The sequence below is a fragment of the Moschus berezovskii genome, chromosome 11, assembly GCF_049115385.1.
Source record: "Moschus berezovskii isolate FMDL1 chromosome 11, NW_MosBer_1.0, whole genome shotgun sequence".
NCBI classification, from domain to species: domain Eukaryota; kingdom Metazoa; phylum Chordata; class Mammalia; order Artiodactyla; family Moschidae; genus Moschus; species Moschus berezovskii.
This window is the reverse complement of record NC_142470.1, coordinates 101,291,419-101,310,867: the sequence shown is the minus strand read 5'-3', so window position 1 is coordinate 101,310,867 and position 19,449 is coordinate 101,291,419. Positions and strand designations below refer to the sequence as shown.

The window sequence follows — 19,449 nt, the reverse complement described above, 5'->3', positions numbered from 1 at the left end:
GAGCTGAGCAGTCCGGGCCCGTTTGAATGGGGCAAGTGGGTGGCCAACTGCTGCCAAATGGTCTGTTTGACATCCAGCAGGATGCTCAGTGGTAAAAAATCTGCCTGCCAAAGCAGTAGACGCAGGAAACACAGGTTCGATCCCTGGGTTGGGAAGATCCCCTGGAGAAGGAAATGTCAACCCATTCCAGTATTCTTGCCTGGAGAATCCCATGGACAAAGGAGCCTGGCAGGCTACAGTCCATGGGGTTACAGAGTCGGACACGATTTAGTGCACACACACACTCATTGACCCCTGACTAACATCTCTTGAACCTTAGTTACTGCATCTGTAAAGCGGGTGATTGTGAGGATTCCATAGGTTAATGCATTTGAAAGTGCTCAGTACCGCGGCTGGTGCATCAGAAGCTCTTTAGAATTAGTAAGCGTGCAGGCTTGTGGACACAGCTGTTCACGGAGCTTATGCACAGGCCCAGGACTCAGCTGGAGTCAGGGTGAGTTCTCTGGCCTTCCTGCGTGACCCCTAGAGCCCCAGGGAGGGCCAAGCAGGTGCCGGACCAGTTGCTTGTATCATCTTCTCCCTAAAATGCCTGCCCACGCTGTCTTTCTTTTGCTCCCTGGCAGGTGGCAACAGCAGCGACTCTGACCTGGAGGCGGGGACCACGGTGCTCAACCTGCAGCCTCGGGCCAGGCGCTTCTTGCCAGAACAGTTCTCAAAGAAAGCCCCCCAGGCCTATAAAATGGAGTGGAAGAACGAGGTGGACGTGGATTCCAGGCAGGATCAACCCCACAGCTCCCCAGCTGCCCACAGTAAAGAGGGGTGCCCCCAGACCCCAGGTATGCTCCGCCAGCCCCTCCTCTCCAAAGGCCACTTTGGATCTGTGCGGGGTGACCATGTCCACGAAGGCATCCGACCCAAGCCGCCCCCCAGGCTGGTCCGAAGGGCCTCAGAACCTGGAAACCGGAAGGGTCGATTTGGGAGCGAGAAGCCTTAATGGAAATGGCCAAAGCGGACCTGGGGGGACCGGTCCTGCCCAGCTGTGACTTGTTACCTAGCAACCTGACACAGCAACGGAATCCACCTAAATCCTCTATGCATCTAAATACTGTCCTTGGGTAGAAATCATGCCAATGGCCAGTGATCCATGGGGCAAATGGTCACCCCTGGAAGAAAATCAAAGAAAAGTCCCCTACAGTGTCTTCGATGACTTGTTGCTAGCAGTTGTGTTCTTTGCAAGCCTAAAGAAAGAGAGAGAGAGGAAAAAAAAAAAAAACAACACTTGTGCCTTTATTGAACTTGAAGGACAGAACTTGAAAATTTTAACACACCCTTGTTGGTGAAAGTTTTAATATATACATGTATGCCTCAGATTTTATTTATGAAAACATATGTATATCTGTAATTAGTTTTTCAGTGAATGGCACTAAAAATACTCAGAACACCTTTCCATGGCATCCAGGGCAGTTTCCACAGGATTGGGGGGGCAGGTCATCAGCTCCGGATCGGGGGTGTTTCCTGATGATTCTGAGCTGATGGCTGTTGGTTAAGAAAGATCACAGCATGGAGCAGAGATTCCTGAGGACACCAATAGCCAGAACATCTGGGCAGACGAGGCCTGGCTGCCAGACTGTAGGTCCTCTGAAGTTGTGAGAGTCGGCTGGTTTTTAATGTGTTCCTCATTCTCCTGTGTCTGTGGGCGATGTACAGATTCCATCTCCCCATCATGTTTAAATGGTACCAAAAGAAAGGTGAAAGGTGTGGGTGAAACCAGCTTACGCTTTATGGCAGACTCAGGGCCAGCGTGGGATGAAGCTTGGCCTCATGTGCTGGGTGAGGGATGACGGGACAGTGCCTGCTTGCAGCTGGCTGGCGGGTTTTGTGCAATACTGGGGGGATGGTGCCAGAGATCCCCTGTCACGCCCATCTGCAACCACCTGCTTTAGGATTTTTCTGTAAAACATTCTAGAACTTTGAATCCAGGACAGAGGCTCCAAGCAGACAAGGATAAAGGTTGAGATAAATGATATTCTGACCTTTAACAAACTGGTGGGGATTCAGGTTTTGAATTTTATACAGGAAGCACTTTGGAGAATGTGGGAGTTCTATTTTTTTTTTTTTTGCACTAGTCTAATTTGTTACCTCTCCCCCGTCAAGAAAATAGTAGCTCAGATTCTTCATATAAAAATGAATTCTACTCATCTGAGTACTTTTTAAAAGTATAGAAGAAAGACCAGAAATGGAACACAACCATTAAAGATTAATATTGGAATCGCTCAGACTGTAGATTTTATTGGCCTGTCATTTCCCCCTGAAAAACCTTTCTATAAAAATTTGACTTGAACAAGACTTGAAATTTCTGGGGTTTAGATATGAAATGAAGCCACTCTTGATGGATTCACATTGGAGAGACATTTGCTATGTCTTTTGGAGACATAGCAAAGGATACAAGTGACCACATATAATTGCTGGAAAAACAAGAATAAATTAAACAAAAGGATCCGGTACTTAGAAATTCTCAGGCTCAGATCTTGTCCCTTTCTTCTACCCTCACTGATGTGGAGAAGTAAATCTTCTACGCTTTTTTCTCATGTTCTAAAATCTTGGATACTGCTCGATTGTCAAGCATGAGACAGAAGGAAGGGTAAACACACAAGGTACAAGTGTAAAAAGAGCACAATTTCTTTCCCAAACTCTCCCAGGTTGACTGGTGGAAAGCAGTGTAGACACGGTTTGAAGACCACAAGCTTAGGACTCTGTGCCAAAATTCTTAATTTTAAATGGAAATATTTATATAAAAAGTATGTATTTCATCTGCTGGAAATAAAGCTGAATTTTAATGTAGAATCTTTATTATAGGACTATGATTCATCAAGAGACGTGATGTATATTTTTGAGAATTTGAAGAGTAAGTTACAGTTTATGAAATCTGAAATGGAAAGTTGAAATGTAAAATAATAACCTTAAAATAAATGTCCTGAATTTTCCTGGTGTCCTAGATTAATAAATATCACAAGGAATCTCATGTTCTGGAACTGAAGGAGAAAACATAAAAATGTTTTATTAGATGCTTCTTGTTAAGCACATAGACCAAATTCAGCTTTCACTAATTAAAAGTCAGATTAAAAAAAACTCGGGTATTGTGTCAATTTCTAAAAAATGAACACGTGTCATTTTATCTATAATTAATATAATTTTTCCTTATTTGTGGAATGGTAAAATTAATGAAAAATAAATTTGACTTTATTTAACTTTTCTCTATACTTCTTTTTATGTAATTCTAGACATTATGGGAGCGTGTATGGAGTTGAAACCCTTTAAATATCATGACAATCTAAATTTCTGTGGTACAGAAACATCCCTACCCTTATAAATAATTTCCCTGTTTCAAATAGCACTTGATACAATCAAGTTCCAATGTGACCGTGGAACTTGGCTGTGTCTTTGGTGTTTGCTGTAACAAATCTGAACTATTTACAAATGCAGTCCGGCTTATTTCCTTTTTTCTTTTCATTTTATTTTTTAGCTTTGGGAACATTTTTAACTTGTTTTTATTATTTATTATTATTATATATACAAATATATAATATATAAAGTATATTATATATTGTTTATATATAAAATATTATTTATATATTATTTTAATTTTTAACTATTTTAATTTATATTTTGACTGCACCATACAGCATGTGAGATCTTAGTTTCCTGATCAGGAATGGAACCCACGCCCCCTGCATTGGAAGCTCCGAGTCTTAACCACAGAAGCACCCAGCTTCTTTCTTTATATATGATGCTAAGGCTGGCTGTTGGGAGCTGGGAGCAGTTATGTCAGTTAGCAGACAGTTAGAAGTGGGTACCAAAGTCTGGCACTTCTTAAAAACATGCGTTTGCTGTATATGCCCCAAACATCTGGAGTGAAATTCCCTTGGGCCCTTGCTAAGCTTTGCAGTGGGGCTGTACCTTTTTACCTGGGGTGGGGGGGGCATGTTTGTTTATATAAAAAGAGAGGAGCATGGTTATCACATGTTCAGCATGTTTTGTGTTTGTTACATCACACAAATCACGTTTATGTTATAACTGGCATTTCACAAACAAGCGTGAGAACTGTAGTATTTTATTAGTTCCTTGTGCATCCTTGACTTTACTCTTTCAAGAGTGATTAGAAGGGTTTCTTTGTCCAGTTGAAGTTGCTGTGATATTATCTCTTGAAGCCTGAACACTGAATATTGATTTCTTTCATCAAACTGAACAAGTCAGGTTCAGGGGTTTTCTGTTTTTGTTTTCCCCACTTTTAGAGCAAAATGTGTAGCTTGCTGGTACTTTATTTTTTAAATTATTTTTTCAAGTCATCTTTAAAGCAATTTTTTAATTTTTTAATCTTTGTGGCCATAACTGGCAGCATGAGTTCCAATCTCTGAACATCCAAGAATAAATATGGATAAATGGGCTTCCCAGCTGTCTCAGTGGTAAAGAATCTGCCTGAAAGCGCATGAGACAGGAGCCCTGGGTTCGATCCCTGGGTTGGGAAGATCCCCTGGCGGAGGAAATGGCAACCCACTCCAGTATTCTTGCCTGGAGAATGCCATGGACAGAGAAGTCTGGTAGGCCACAGTCCATAGGGTCACACAGAGTTGGACACGACTAAGCGACTGAACAACAATCAAAATACAAATCTTTTTTCTAACAAGGTCTTTACAGTCCACTTTTATACTATTCATTAGTAATAATTAACAATCTTTAATGTTCGTAATTATCTTTTCCCCTTGAGGAACAACACAAAACTATTTGAGAGTATCCACTTTCAAAATAAAAATCAGCACACTTATGATGGATTGAATCAAGAACACAGCAGAAATTGTTAGTTTTGTTTTCACAGTTATCTATAAAATGGTGAGTTTAGATACTTGAGAAAAACAGATCTAAAGTAAAAATACTGTTTTTAAGTAAGTTGGGCTTCCCTGATAGCTCACCTGGTAAAGAATCCACCTGCAATGTGGAAGACCTGGGTTTGATCCCTGGGTTGGGAAGATCCCATGGAGAAGGGAATGGCAACCCACTCCAGTATTGTGACCTGGAGAATGTCATGGACTGTGTAGTCCATGGGGTTGCAAAGAGTTGGACATGACTAAATGACTTTCAAGTAATATTTTTATATCAATTTAGAAATAAATTCTACCTGAAAACAATCGGCTCACCATCAGTATAGAATAAATTTCAGATTATGTATATACTGGATATGATATGGTTTACAAGCCAAGGGCTTGTTGTTTTTACTATCAAGATGTATTTCAGAATGTTGTTGTTTACTCATTAAGTCATGTCTGACTGTTTTGCGACCCCATGGGCTGTAGCCCACCAGGCTCCTCTGTCCATGGGATTCTCCAGGCAAGAATACTGGAGTGGGTTGCCGTTTCCTCCTCCAGGGGATCTTCCTGACCCAGGGATTGAACCTGGATCTCCCTTAGCTCCTGCACTGCAGGCAGATTCTTTACCACTACACCACCTGGGAAGCCCAGGCTGGCTTTTACTGTGGATTTCAAATGAAAAGCTCTTCCTTCGCAGATGCCTAAAACTCACCCCGACAGATTGCTCCATATCTTACACGTGTCCTCAGCAAAAGACGCCTTCTCAGTGTTCTGAATGTTCCATAAATGTTCCCTGCCAGGTAACACAGGAAGGGCACAATGTACCGGACACTTGGGAGGAGCCTCTCAAAGCTGGCAGAGCTCCGCCAGACCAGACACCTGGGCGGCACCGCGGCCCCTCCCAGGTCTCCCAGAAGCCTCTGGGACTCTCCTTTCCTTGGTCTCCCTCCCGCCTCCCGCCCCACTCTCCCCCTGCTGCTCAGCCCAGACTACTCCTTCCCCTGCCTCCAGCTTGTCTTCCTCCCTGCAGCCAGAGGGGGCTTCCTGGAATATGGAACACCATCCAGCATGAATGCTTAGGGCTCCCAGTCGCGTTAGCACACGGTTACCCTGAGCCTGGCGGGTAAGCCCTTGGCGACTTAACCCCATGCTGCTCAGCTCTGGGTGTGTGCTGGGCATCTGGGGTTGCCCGGAGGTGCAGGGCAGGCTCTGGGCATCAGGCGACTGGAACACGGAGCCAGGGGCAGACGAGCCCCTCACGCCAGCCCCCTGCTTCCCTGCTCCAGGCACAACCCTGCAGGCCTCAGGAGCCAGGAGGGCATAGATCCCTGGGTGTGGAGCCGGGTACATGTCTCTGCTGGCCAGGCACACTCTGCTCCCTCCCTGCTCATCTCTCTGAACAGGTGAGAGCAAAGGTGCGCCTTCCTCTTTGGAAAAGGCCAAGTCTTTCGGATGCCCAAGCCCCAGGCTGTTTCACAGAACATACCAGCTGTGCTAACACAGTGCTGGACAGGGGGCCATTTCCTTTACATTCTTGGGCACATTCAGTGCCTCTGAAGTGACATTTCATCCTAACAGTTAATTTAAGTTGAACCAGATGTAAACTGCAGGTATTTTTAACATATAAAAACTGCAAATTCATGTGGCTTGACCCAACGCATTGCAAAAGACGATACTCAAGAAAATTAAAAAAAAAACACACAAATTTTGAGCAGATTTAATTTCCCTGAGATCATATTATAAACAAACAGTGTCCATCAGGCTGGTGGTGGTTTTCAAACTTCACTGTGCAAACAAAGCAGCTGGGTGTCTTGTGCAAACGACTCCTGCAGGTGTGGGGTGGGCTAGTGTCTGCAAGTCCGAGGAGCTCCAGGGACGGGACGTGGCTGGTCCCCACCCAAACTTCGAGTAGCCACATGTTAGACTATCTAATATAAATATCTGAAAAAATCACGCGAACAAAACACTAACATTTGCAGTAGTAGAGAATAACAAAAGTGTGTCTCTGCTTTCCACACTGAGATCAATTTTTAGGGTTCTCAGTATTTCTATGTCTCCAGTTCATTATAAAACCTCATTAAGCTTACAGGCTTTTATAACTTCATGAATAAAGTGCTACAGTTTAAAAAAATAAACACATGGCTAGATTTAAGAGCTTCTCAGAAACCTATTTCTGAGAGCGAAGAAAAGACGATCTTTGGAAAAATTCTTTTGAAATTCTCCTTCATTGCATAAACCCTTGATTATACATTGTTCCTTTGAGTCTAATCTCTGCGACAACTTGGTACACTTACTCAGAGCGAGGCCATTTTATATCATATTTTGGTTTCCTCAAAAGCACTTGTACAAAAGTTCACAATAAGAAGCTAACATTTTTCTTATAGCTAAACAGGAACAAGGACAATCTTCAAACCTGCAGTTAATTCTTCATCATAAATATTTGAGTTTACCCAACATACAACGTCTGCAGCAGCAGAACAATTTTTTTCTGCTCTGCAAGTAGCAAGTATTAAAGTTATAACAATTAGTGTATTAAAGCATCATTCATAATTACACGCATCAGGTGGAAGACTGGAATACAACCCTAGCAGACTGATTAAAAGGACTGAAAGGAATGTGAGCTCTGGGGGACTGTGTGGAGAGGGCCCCTAAACCGTTTGTGCCTGTAACTGACGTCACCTTGGAGAGTCAGTGAGTGCTTGCAAAGCCTCCTGGGCATCTGTGCTCACCCTGCTCGGGGCCCCTGGAGTAACCCACGTTTCCCTGTAGATCAACACAGCGCTTCTGTTCCCAGCTGGGATGTCAACATGAAAGTGAGGAAATGATTTTCAACAAAGACACTGTAGCACCTGAAAGAGCCTGATGCCAGCCTCTTATCCTGAAGAAGACGTTCATCTGAAAAGCATTTAAGTGGTTTGGTTTCTCCACCAGGTTCTTTCCCCTCTTCCAGGAGCAGATAAGATCATTGTGCCTGGTCTCCGGGAGATGTGGCTACAGGCAGGCTCAGGACTCTCGGGTGGGGGCCTCGGGGACACTGGGCACAGGGGAAGGGCCCCTAGAACTGGGTTCCCCTAGTATACAGTGTGACTGCCGAGAGCTGGGGAACAGGGAACCCACTGTGTGTGATCACATGATTTTAACAGACAATCCAAATGCGTTAGCTATTAATAACAACCGAGTCTCTGACTTTTACTTTAATCCAAACCAGCAGGTCTTGGAATGAGCCTTTCTCTACCTCCAGGAGAAACTGGAAGCAGGACTCACCCAACAAACCAGATTCCAGGGCCCTGCCTAGGCCCACGGACTCAGATGGGCATCTCTGGTTTTGAGCCAGCTCCCCGGGTAGAACACTGTGAGGCCCTGAAGAAGGGACAGGCTGGTTTCAGTACAGCAGCTTCTTCGGTCTCCGGCATTTTGGTGGCAGAAAAGCCTCCTTGGAGCTTATGGAACTTCACCTGACACCCACATCCAGCTGACCAGCATTACATTCATGTTTCCTTATTTTTGTTCAGCAGGGAAATCCCTGTGGTCTCTCCCTCCTGGCACGTGTCCTGCCCTGTAAGCCCACCACCATTCCCCTTGAAAACCCCGAGCTCTCTGGACAGATGAAGAGCAGACTCTTAGGGGAACGCCGACTACCTTCCCCTCCGGTCAAGCTCAGCTCCCATCTCCACGTGTCTATGTACCGCTTTGATTCTACCTGTCCCGCAGGCCTGACGGGACACCCACCACCAGAGCTTCTTTTTGGAGAGAAGTCATTTCTCATCACCACTGATCCTTTCCAATGCACCCATCTCGGGGCCTCTGCCCACATCCACGCACCTCTGGCTTTGTCTCTTCCCGCTGTCTGAATCCACCTACTCACTTTTTAACTCATCACCCCCTTGGCCACCGGAGTGAGGTCTGTTTCGTGACATGATGATAACAGCCACGAAACCTAAGGCCGCCCCCAGGCCGGGAGGGCCGCAGGGGCTCACCTCCTGGGCCATGCCCGAGAGGATGGGGGCGAGGACCCGGCCCACGGCTGTCACCGACTGCCCCATGCCCAGGAGGCTGCCGCCGGCCCGCGCCCCGCCCACGGTCAGCTGGAGGTCGGTGATGCAGGTCCTGCCGATGGCGGTGGAGAAGGACAGGAGCACGGAGCAGGCGACCGCGACATCCAGGCTGCGTGCCGAGGCGAAGAGCAGCAGCAGCGCAGAAGTGAGCACACTGGAGTGCAGCAGGAGCCGGCAAGACTGGTGGCTGTACAGCCGCAGGAGGGGCCCCAGGGTGAAGCCGGCCAGGACCCCCAGGGCGCTGCTGCAGCTGGTGAGATAGCCGGCCGCCCTGGGCCCCATGCCGAAGCGCTCCTCCAGGGCCAGGACGAAGTTACTGTAGTAGAGCATGACGGCCACGGCCATCAGCAGGCGCACCGCAAACACGACCCACAGGGCGGAGAGCACCAGGCTCCTCAGGCCCCACAGGGTGGCCAGCACCTCCGCCCAGGGCAGTCTGGCTGGGCCCGTGCTCACTGGGGTGCCCTGGGGGCTGGCCGCCCTCTGCACGGCAGACTCTGTCTTTCCCCAAAGCGCCTGGTTCCTACCCCGTGGCAAGTCATCCTCTGGACCGCTGAGTTTTACTTCACTCCATGGAAACAGCCAAACGAGACCTGTCAACACAGCACAGGACCTGTTAGAACCGCAGAGGATCCATGCTGGGCCTCCTCGGGGGGAGCCACTGCTCTGTTTTCCTGTATTAGTCCACTTACTGGGTGGATTTGTGAAACCTGTTTTTAACCATTCCCACAGCTACTTAGACTCCATTTTGATATCAGAATTCTGCTATTCACCTTAAGAAAGGAAATCAGCTCTGAATATTCATTGAAGGACTGATGCTGAAGCTGAAGTCACAACACTTTGGCCACCTGATGCAAAGAACTGACTCACTGGAAAAGACCCTGATGCTGAGAAAGACAGAAGGCAGGAGGAGAAGGGACACAGGATGAGATGGCTGGATGGCATCACCGACTCGAGGGACATGAGTCTGAGTGAGCTCTGGGAGTTGGTGGTGGCCAGGGAGGACTGGCGTGCTGCAGTCCGTGGGGTCGCGGAGAGTCGGACACGACTGAGCGACTGGCCCTTTCTTTCACACTCAAACGTACCCTTCTTGGACATCTTTCTGAATTCATCCCCGTGGTTTTCAGCCCTGCATCACTTCAGCGCCACGTGGACTGACCAGGGCTGCTCAGACCTGCCTGGGGCTGTTCTCACCAACAACACTGATGCCCGTGGTTCCTCGAAACACAGTGTAAGCGGGCTGGGTGCTGAGGGACAACTGATCCATGCAGAAAACAGGCCACAGAGAACGTGGCCTGTGAGGGCTTTTCACCTGTCCTCATCCTTGACAGAGGGCCTCGGACGTTTCACAGAATCGTGATACAAGTGCAAAGGGACTGTTGTTGATGAACCAAGAGGAAGAGTATAATTCAAGTGATGATAAAACGATCACAATCACAGCAACTAATGTTGACTGAATGCCCCTATCCTTGTGGACTTTATTTTCTAACTGTGTACGTGGTGGGGGAACAGAACATAAGAAAATAAACTGCTGATTTCAGAAGTGCTACCAAAAAATTGAGTTATTTTAGACAAGGATCAGGGACAGCCAGTCGAGGGAAGCAAACATCTGAAAATTGAATAATCAGCCAAGAAACAGTCAGTATAGATACGTGAAAAGAATACTGTAGGTGGAGGAAAGATTGGATTAGAGTCCTCCTGCGAGGAGAAGCTGACATTTGTGGGGAGGCAGAGGGCGGCCGGCCCACACCAAGTGGGCATGAGACAGACAGACAGACCCACAGGCACACACACGACGGGAGTCACTGCGCGGCCCCCAGCAGGGCCGATGTGACCTGACTGTCCTCTGTGAATAATGAGTCTGTCTATCCTAAGAAAGGGCTTCCCTAATGGCTTACTAGGTAAAGAATCCACCTACAATGCAGGAGACACAGGAGATGTGGGTTCGATTCCTGGGTCAGGAAGATCCCCTGGAGAAGGAAATGGCAACCCACTCAATATTCTTGCCTGGGAAATTCCATGGACAGAGGAGCCTGGTCCATGGAGTTGCAAAGAGTTGGATACGACTGAGCACGAACACAATACATTCTAAGGAAAACACTGTAATGAGAAAAAGTGGATAAGACTGGCTGGGATAAACACATCAAGCAAACCACCTCCTCATGATTCATGTCAGCTTACCAGCGTTGAGGACGAAGACAGAAGAGCAGACAAAAGCCGTGAGATAAAACCCGCCATCCAGCTCAGCCAGATACCCGCCGACCACTGGGCCCAAGATGAAGCCCATGCTGGACGCCGTGTTGAACTGTCCCAGCACCACCGGCCGTTCCTCCTCTGTGACCAGATCAGCGAGCAGGGCCCTTGAGATGGAGAGTGTGTGCTTAAAGATACCTGCGAGGTGACAAGAAACGCGTCTGTGCATTTTCCAACCTAAAGCATCTCACTTGGGATCCTGAGCTTCATCTTCATCCCTGATGGGAGTTCTGATCTCAGTTTTCCGTGCCCCTCTAAGGCAGCAGTCTCCACCCTCCAGCATCTAATGCCTAATGGTCTGAGGTGTAGCTGATGTAATAACAATAGAAATAAAGTGCATTAGAAATGTGATGTGTTTAAATCACCCAAAATCATCTTGTCCCCCTAATGGAAAAGCTATCTTCCATGAAACCTGTCCCTGACGTCAGAAAGGTTGGGGACCTCTGTTGTAAGGCGTGCAGGTCCCATCCCACTGCAGCTGGAGTCCTGGCCTGGCCCCAGACCCGAGCGGATCACCTTCATCTGAACCAAACCCCCGGAGCCCTCAGCTTGTCCACTTCCCACCAGGACATTCCAGGGTCTCCAGCCATGTCTGCGGTCCAAGTGCAGTTCATGGTGGTTTCTATGCAAAGACTGACCGCTCTTCATTTGCTCTGTAAATAAACAATCCCCACATGCCTTCTGCAAAGGATAACGGAAGGAACAGAGGGCAAAAACCCGAAATAAAACAGACGCCCATCCTTGTTCTCAGAGCCTGCATATCATTTTACACACACAGACGCGGGAGGGTGAGAAGTGCTATGAAGAGAAGCAGCAGGGGCGTGAGAGACCAAGAGCGGCTGCAAGTGCAAAGACACCGACACGGCCACCTAACCAGCGCCAGCCTTCCACCACAGCAGCCTGGGCCTCTGCTGACAAGCTGAACGCTGCGACCTCCCTTAATGGGAGATGTCAAAGGATGCAGCAACTTTACATCCCTCAAGCTTGTGCTGATACAACGGATGTGTGTATGTCACCATCTGCTGAACACCCACACGCGCTCACACATGGACGGATGCGAAAGCCACAGGCCGTCCACTGTCTTGACCAACATATGGCGGGTCTGACTGCCGCTGCTGTCTCAATTTGAGGTCACGAAGCCAAATTTCAAAACTATAAGCTCGCCGAGGGAGAGAACAGCAACTGTGGTGCTGGCCAAAGACATATCGGGAATTCCTACTGACCGGATGCAGAGAGAGGTGGACCGCAGCAGTCAGGTCCTATGACTGGGGCATGGGTGTTCATGCTGAGGGGCGAGGAGGGCTCCAGGCTCTGTGAGTGCAAGGTCTGTAATCCTGGAGCAGTCAGAAGAGCCCGGCGGTGCCGAGTGCTTGATCGAAGGCAGCTACCGGAATTAACAGTCGTAACTGCTATCATCATGATAGGCTCTGCACATAAAGTCTAACCAGGGACTTCCCTGACGGTCCAGTGGTTAAGAATCCGCCTTGCAGTGCAAGAGAGATGGGTTCGATCACTGGTCTGGGAAGACCCCACATGCTGCAGGGCAATTAAGTCCTAGAGCCACAACTACTAAAGCCCACGCACTCTAGCGTCTATGCTCTGCCACAAGAGAAGCCATTGAGATGAGAAACCAGCACATCCCAGCCAGAGAACAGCCCCCACTCTCTGCGACTAGAGGGAGCCCGTGCAGAGAAAAAGCACGCCGTGCAGCTAGAAGTAAATAAATGTTAAAAAATAAAGTCTGATCAAAGAGGCGCTGCCAGGCAGGGACAGGCTCTCTCGATGCACATGCATAAACTGTTTCTGGATGGACACCCAGCCACCGGGCGAGAACTCACCCGCAGGGATTCTAGCCAGGGTGAACAGGAACACGTTGGTAGATGCTCCGAGCAGAAGGTAACCCAGGGCGCTGCACAGGATGCACACCAGTAAGGAAGACCGTCTTCCGACAACGTCACTCCAGCAGCCCTGAGGAAGCAGGGGACAGGGGAAAGCCTCTGACTCCTTGTAAAACAACCTGGCCGCCCCAGAAACGCCCCAACATGTGACCCCATGGAAATCATGGGGGAACCGGGTTTAAGATCCATTGATCAATTCTGTTACGCCCCTTGCCACATAAATTATGTTCTCCGGTCTTTCCCATGTGGAATGGGAAAATACAACATAGTTTTGTTTTTGCATCAGCCTAAGATACCAAAGGAAGCAGCTATGATGACCTAATAGCAAAGAATGGCTGTGGAGATGGTGAAGGAGAATTTCTAAAGCCTCGTTCTGTCTTTATTCTCAATACTTTATGCAACTTAACTTCTTAGCAACTATCTTCACGGTTTAGAAATTTATAAAACACTGAAAAACAAAATGAATATAAAACCTTGTAATCCTGAATCTACATTTTTTAAAAAATGGTTCCTTGAGACTTGATCATTTCTTCCCTTTATACTTTTTAAAAGACATTTATACATATATTTTTGGCCATGCTGGGTCTTCGTCGCTGCATGGGCTTTTCTCTAGGTGCAGACAGCAGGGGCTACTCTCCAGCTGTGGTGTACGGGTTGCATGCTGTGGTATCATCTCCTATTGCACAGCACAGGCTCGAGGGTATAGCCTTCAGTAGCTACAGCACAAGGCTCATGGTCTGTGGCTCACAGGTTCCAGAGCACAGGCTCCACAGATGCGGTGTATGGGCTTAGTTGCTCTGCGGCATGTGGGGTCTTCCCAGACCAGGGCTTGAACCTGTGTCTCCTGCATTGGCTGGTGGATTCTTTACCACTGAGCCACCAGGGAAGCCCCCTATGTTTTTAACAAAATGACCATCCTATACATTCCGCATTGGAACATGCTTTTCCACTTTACAGTATATCTTGAACATCATTTCATGTTGTGACAAAGTTGCTTTTATCTTTCCTCACTTTTCATTTCAACGGATTTCTAGAAATTCTCCCCTCTTTCAATGTGGGAGAAGTCACTGGCCTCCCAAGTTCATAGGGCATGATGTAATCTGGCAGATAACGCCCTGGGCCAGGCTGTCAGGGTTCAGCTCTGAACTCTCGCCATTCCACACACGGTCCGGGCATCAGTCAATGTAATTACACAGGCGTATCTCTGAGGTCGGTTTCCCTACCATAAAGTCAGAGTAATCATATCTGCCTCAGCCATTCCTCTTCCCCATCGACATTTGCTACGTGCTTTAAGTTAAAATGAATCATTAGAAACCCGCAACTCCCAGACTGGTGGTTGAGACTGGTTATTATGAAGATTAAATGTAATAACGTGCCTAGAGTAGAGCCTGATGTATCACAGATAATAAATGCTGGTCACTTTTATTAAAATACACACATGAAAGAAATATTAACCTCACATGATTTAGCAAACCTTTTCTTTGAAAATATTTATTTTTAAAAGTAAAATGTTTTTATAAAACTTTTAATTAAAATATGTACTTACAAAAGTAGTGGTTAAAGAGGACACTTTAAGTAGGTATTCCTTTAACTGAAGGATGTCTAAGGAAGGGTCTCATTAAATTACAGCTGAGATCTACGAAATGTGCTTTGTAAGCACTACTGTCATAAAGCAAAGGATCAGTTTGAAAAACAGGGTTGGGCCGTGCCTGGCAATAAAAACTCATAAAGCACTGCTGCGTTCCAGGTTCTCTGATAAAGGCTGCTGATAAGCATATATAAACAAATCAAGCCTGGTCTGTATTCTCAGGGAGGTCAGAGTCCAGTAGGAGAAAGGCTCTTGAGTTTTAAAATACACGCGATTTAACTGGTCTAATATATACATGTGTGTGAATGCTCAGTTGTGTTGATTTTCTTTGCGACCCCATGGACTGTAACCCGCCAGGCTCTTCTGTCCATGGGATTCTCCAGGTAAGGATACTGGAGTGGGTTGCCATGTCCTCCTCCAAAGGATCTTCCCCACCCAGGGATCAAAACTGCGTCTCCTGCATTGGCAGGTGAATTCTTTACCAGTGAACCACCTGGGAAGCCAATATATACATACATTTAAAGTATTTTGGTATGGAGTTCCCAAAGACAACAGAAAAAATATTTACTAAGATGTATCCCAGACTGTTCTAGCATGAGAAAGAATATGAAATATGACATGCTGCCCTAAAGGAAATGCATTAGTTTCCTATACAGTTTGATACTGGCTATCTATTTACTTTTTTAGATCATTAAGGCAGTGGCAGATGGCATGGAGAGATGGCAGATGGCACTTAAGAGTTCAGATATTTAGATTAGGTGACCTTGTCAAATTACTTATACTTTCTAAGTTTTAATCTCCTCCTCCATAAAAGGCAGACTACTAACTACTTTCCTGGGTCATTTTAATGATTAAATGAGAATATGACTATTACTGCTATGCTAATTTAAAGCATGAAACACTGAAACAAAGATACATCAGCAAGTAGCTGTTCAGTTATCTGACAATTTGTAATGGAATCTCACCAGATTGCTCTTTGAGGTTAAAATATATTTCACACATGAGCCACTCTTGGGAAGCACAGTGCTATACGTCCCTGGTGCTCACTCGAGGTGAGACCAGTTATTTAGACCAAGGTCACAGCTGATCAGTCCCTGGAACCAAACTGACTTTTCTCTTTGAACTGCATGAGCCTCCGGAGGCCGAGGCCCCAGAACCTGTGTTAGATAGAAGGCACACAGAATCAGTGAAGGATTCTGAATTTCAAACCACTGCACAGTCAGAAGTGGGAGTGGTGAGGACTGCCTTTGAGGTCCAGTGGTTAAGACTCCGAGCTTCCAACATAGGGGGCACCAGTTTGATCTCTGGTTGGGAAACTAGGATCCCACATGCCCAAACAGCATGGCCAATAATAAAAGAAGAAGTGGGTGGGGCTGGCGAGATCAGCTCTGGGTCTTTCTACTTTCTGTGGTCAATGTCCAACCCATCACTGCCAGTGGCTCCTCTTTCTATACACTGAAGTTTTATAACTGATAAGCCATGTCATTCAAAAGGCACAACTTCACAGAGAATCCTAGGATTTGAATGGATTTGATGACTGTCAATTACTTGAAACAAACAAAAGTGGTCATAACATCTGTCTGCATCCTCTTCTAGTAAAAAGGAATCATGGGAAGAACATGTTATGATTTAAAAAGCAGGAGCTCACTCTGACTCAACCAGGTCCTTTTAGAGCCAGCTGTCCAACCCCTTCAGGCCTATGTCTTCTCAGAGGCTGACTAAGGGAGAGAGATGACCAACGCATCTTTCCAGGTCTACGGACACTTAGGTGCCCGCCATCCACACACTTCCTTTCGGGTAAACCTCAAGCCCTGATTTTTCTCCAGCCATGATGGATGGCCCTCAGAGGCATGGAGGCTTCTGAGATGTGCTGCCAGATGGAAGAGGACTTACCACTAAGGTGCTGGAAAAGAGTTGCAAAATGCCATAGGAGGAGCCTGCAAAACACAAGTGACATCTGCAAAATAAGCTAGATTTGTCAAGAAGGAGGATAAAATTAATAGAAAACATTAGGAGAAAAAGACCATTTTAAAAAGGAAATGACCCCATGCTTTTTCCAGATGGACGAGTCAGGTCATACAATGTTTAGTACAGGTCTTCAGAGTAAAACTGAGGGAAAGCAGAAAAGACACTGAAGGCCGAGGTCATCCTTAGGGATCTTGAGACAGTGCTTCTTACCCTGCGTGAGGCATACACACAGGAGGAGAAATCTGAATCCTACAAAGTCTCGACCAAGTCTTAAAATGTTAACATTACCTCCTATGTCTCTAACACTTCAGTTTTATAAAATGCTTGCTTTGTAAAGAACTTACAAAGTGTTATGGAGCGCTTTCAGCTCCATCCTATCACAGAATACTTTCCTTCTGCTCTTCAAAGACCCCTTCCCTCTGCTAGGTGGGCCAGTAAAACAAACTTTTCCAGGGAAATGCAAGCCATAGCATGGCTCAGGAGTTTCCAAATATTATGTACAAAACTCCCCCAACACATCTGCTCTTCTGGTTTGTGAATGATCAAAGGCTGTGAGTTTTTATCAATTTCTCATTAATTAGCAGAATCCTACCCCCACTGTTCCCTGGGTAAATCCACAACTTCTGAATGGAGATTCTATGCTGCACAGAGAGAGAAGCCCTCTAAGGTGTTCTGGTGGTGGTGAAGGAAGCCTGTAAGCAATCTGTTCCTCGTGGTGTGATTCCTGTAGATCATGTCTCTCTGGTCTTCCAATAGGTTACAGGTCCCTGCAGGCAGGCATCAATACCTAACCCTTATTAACAGGCGTGACCAGAACCCTTGGAGAGACTCAGTAAGTTACCTGTGACAGCATTGGTGTGGCAGGGCGTGGGGATGAACTGTACTGGGAAACCTCTCTGAATATACGTAGTCCAGGAAAAGATGAATCACATTTGCTCCATGGTCAGACTCTGAAATATTCTGAAAATTCATCTTATATCCTCTTCATTTTACCTTTGGATATTACTTAGCTAAAAGACTGATTTGTTTCCAGGTACTCAGTTCAGGGGGCTTAAAATTCAGTGCACTGAAAAGGTGCAGGATTAACCTACTCACCTACTATCCCAGCAACCGTTGGACTTGCTCCAAGAGACTTGACATGAACACTCAGTAAAGGGACGACCATGCTCACACCAAACAAATCCTAAACAACAAATTGCTGCTTAATGCAAACTGGAAACAGAGGCCTGGGCAGTTTTAAAGTGGAATCGTGATTATAAACTGATTTTTTTTTTTGAGGACAATATCTAAATTTTTGAGCAAACAAGAACTCATAATTGCATTCTACAGTAAGAGACACTCATCTGGTTAAAGGTATGGAGAAATCCATATACAGCGTGTTACAACCATTGCCATGACTCTCAAGCCTGGTGCCTGACTAAGGTTAGGGTGCTGAGCTCTACTGAGCCAGGAAGACATTCTCCTCCCCCAACCTCAGTGCAAGGTGTTCAACAGTCTGTTTTAATGCATGCTTCTTAGCACAGTTGTATCTGACTCCTTGCGACCCCATGGAGCATAACACTACAACGTCCTTTGTCCCATGGAATTTTTCAGACAAAAACGCTGGAATGGGCTGCCATTTCCTTCTCCAAGGGATCTTCCCCACCCAGGGATCAAACTCTAGTCTTTCAGGAATCCAAGGCGCATCTCTGGTGTATCCTGCACAGGCAGGAGGATTGTTCACCACTAGCGCCACCTGGAAAGCTCTGAAAATGTACCAAATTCTGCCCAAGTCGGGTTATCAACAGCGACTTTCCTACATGGCCCAGTATAAAGGGCCTGTGTGCTCCTACCACACCTGTAGCCACCGCACTGCTGGGCGACGAACCTGTCACAGCATCTACCACCCGGGGTCACCCTTGTGAGTGGCTCGATCACCGAGAAACACCTGAGCCTGGTGCTGGAGAGTCTTCGGTGGGCTGGGGCGAGGGTGGGGGCGAACTGGGCTCCGCCTGGGCGAGAGGGGCAAGCCTCATCTGTGGCCAGGTGCAGCGTGGAGCGGGGGTGTGGGGCAAGAAGGGACCTGAGAGATAGGGCGTCAGCAGGCGGATCGCAGGTTTCCATCCCTCGAAGAGCCTGGCGGCCACTCAGGATATGCAAGGGAAAGCACCTTGGTCGGGTTCCAGGTCGCGGACGCAGCCCGTTGGCCCCGCAGTCACTCACCAGGAAGCCTACCAGGTAGAGGCAGAGCAGGAAGCGGCGGGCTCGAACGGCACCGGTGCCGGGAGCCCCCTCCTGGGTCCCTGTCCCGGGCTCCTGCCGCGGTCCCTGTGGCGCTGAAGACAGACCCCGGTCCGGGGCCATGCCGCAGCTCTGGGCGCCCGGCTCCATGCGCATGCGCGCGGGGGCTGCTCGCGGGGCCCCGCCCCCGGCGGAAGCCAGCGGCCGCGCCTGCGCAGAGCGGCGCGCCTTCTCTCGGGGGCGGTGCTTCGGACGCAGGCGCAGCGAGGCGGGCTCCCGGCGGGGGCCCCGCGGGTTCGCGCCCCGCCCAGAGAGCGGGCGTGTGTGCAGGACGCGCCGGTTTTGTGACGGTGGTGGTGATGCTCTGCGCACCCTGGGGATAAAGCGCCCGCTTCCCCTTGCCATTGCCTGGGAATTGCGATGATGAGCTTTTGGCTCAGAAGTGACGGGGTGTCCGAGGGGATCGCCGGCTTCGGCGGGAAGAAACAGACTGGGCGTGCCTCGCTGTCAGCGACTCACCTGGAGAAAGAACCTTGGGCCCCTCCCAGCTTCGTTTTGCCCACTTGAAACTCAGGAGGACCCAGTGTGGACCAGCCTCCTGGAGG

General features: G+C 47.6%; 2 protein-coding genes across 4 annotated transcripts in view; one reads left to right on the top strand and one right to left on the bottom strand.

Moving 5' to 3' along the window:
- SLC9A2 (solute carrier family 9 member A2) overlaps positions 1-3,248 on the top strand; it is a 90,373-nt gene extending 87,125 nt beyond the window's left edge. The window contains exon 12 of the mRNA XM_055400270.2: positions 624-3,248. Within this exon, the coding sequence (XP_055256245.2) occupies positions 624-994 (371 nt within the window). The 3' untranslated portion in view covers positions 995-3,248. The remainder of the gene's footprint in view (positions 1-623) is intronic.
- A 3,302-nt stretch (positions 3,249-6,550) lies between these two features.
- On the bottom strand, positions 6,551-19,019 carry SLC67A2 (solute carrier family 67 member 2). Of its 3 annotated transcripts, XM_088841595.1 has the most exons (7): positions 18,827-19,019; positions 17,720-17,807; positions 16,550-16,593; positions 13,009-13,138; positions 11,099-11,308; positions 10,925-11,017; positions 6,551-9,510 (listed from the first exon to the last, which is right to left on the bottom strand). In XM_088841595.1, exons 1-7 carry the CDS (start codon positions 18,998-19,000, stop codon positions 8,720-8,722), a joined length of 1,530 nt encoding a protein of 509 aa, XP_088697721.1. In that variant the 5' UTR covers positions 19,001-19,019; the 3' UTR covers positions 6,551-8,719. The 3 variants fall into 3 exon arrangements, with proteins under 3 accessions (XP_088697721.1, XP_055256308.2, XP_055256309.2); XM_055400333.2 differs by lacking the exon at positions 10,925-11,017; XM_055400334.2 differs by lacking the exon at positions 10,925-11,017 and having other exon boundaries at positions 18,839-19,019.
- Between the last annotated feature and the right edge of the window lie 430 nt (positions 19,020-19,449).

Coding starts and splice junctions, on each gene's coding strand:
- SLC67A2 (XM_088841595.1), bottom strand. CDS start 19,000: ATGCGCATGGAGCCGGGCGCCCAGAGCTGCGGCATGGCCCCGGACCGG. Junction 16,594..17,719: donor AACGGTTGCTGGGATAGTAG/GTGAGTAGGTTA, acceptor TGTGTTTTGCAG/GCTCCTCCTATGGCATTTTG. Junction 11,018..11,098: donor TGTCTTCGTCCTCAACGCTG/GTAAGCTGACAT, acceptor TTCTCATTACAG/TGTTTTCCTTAGAATGTATT.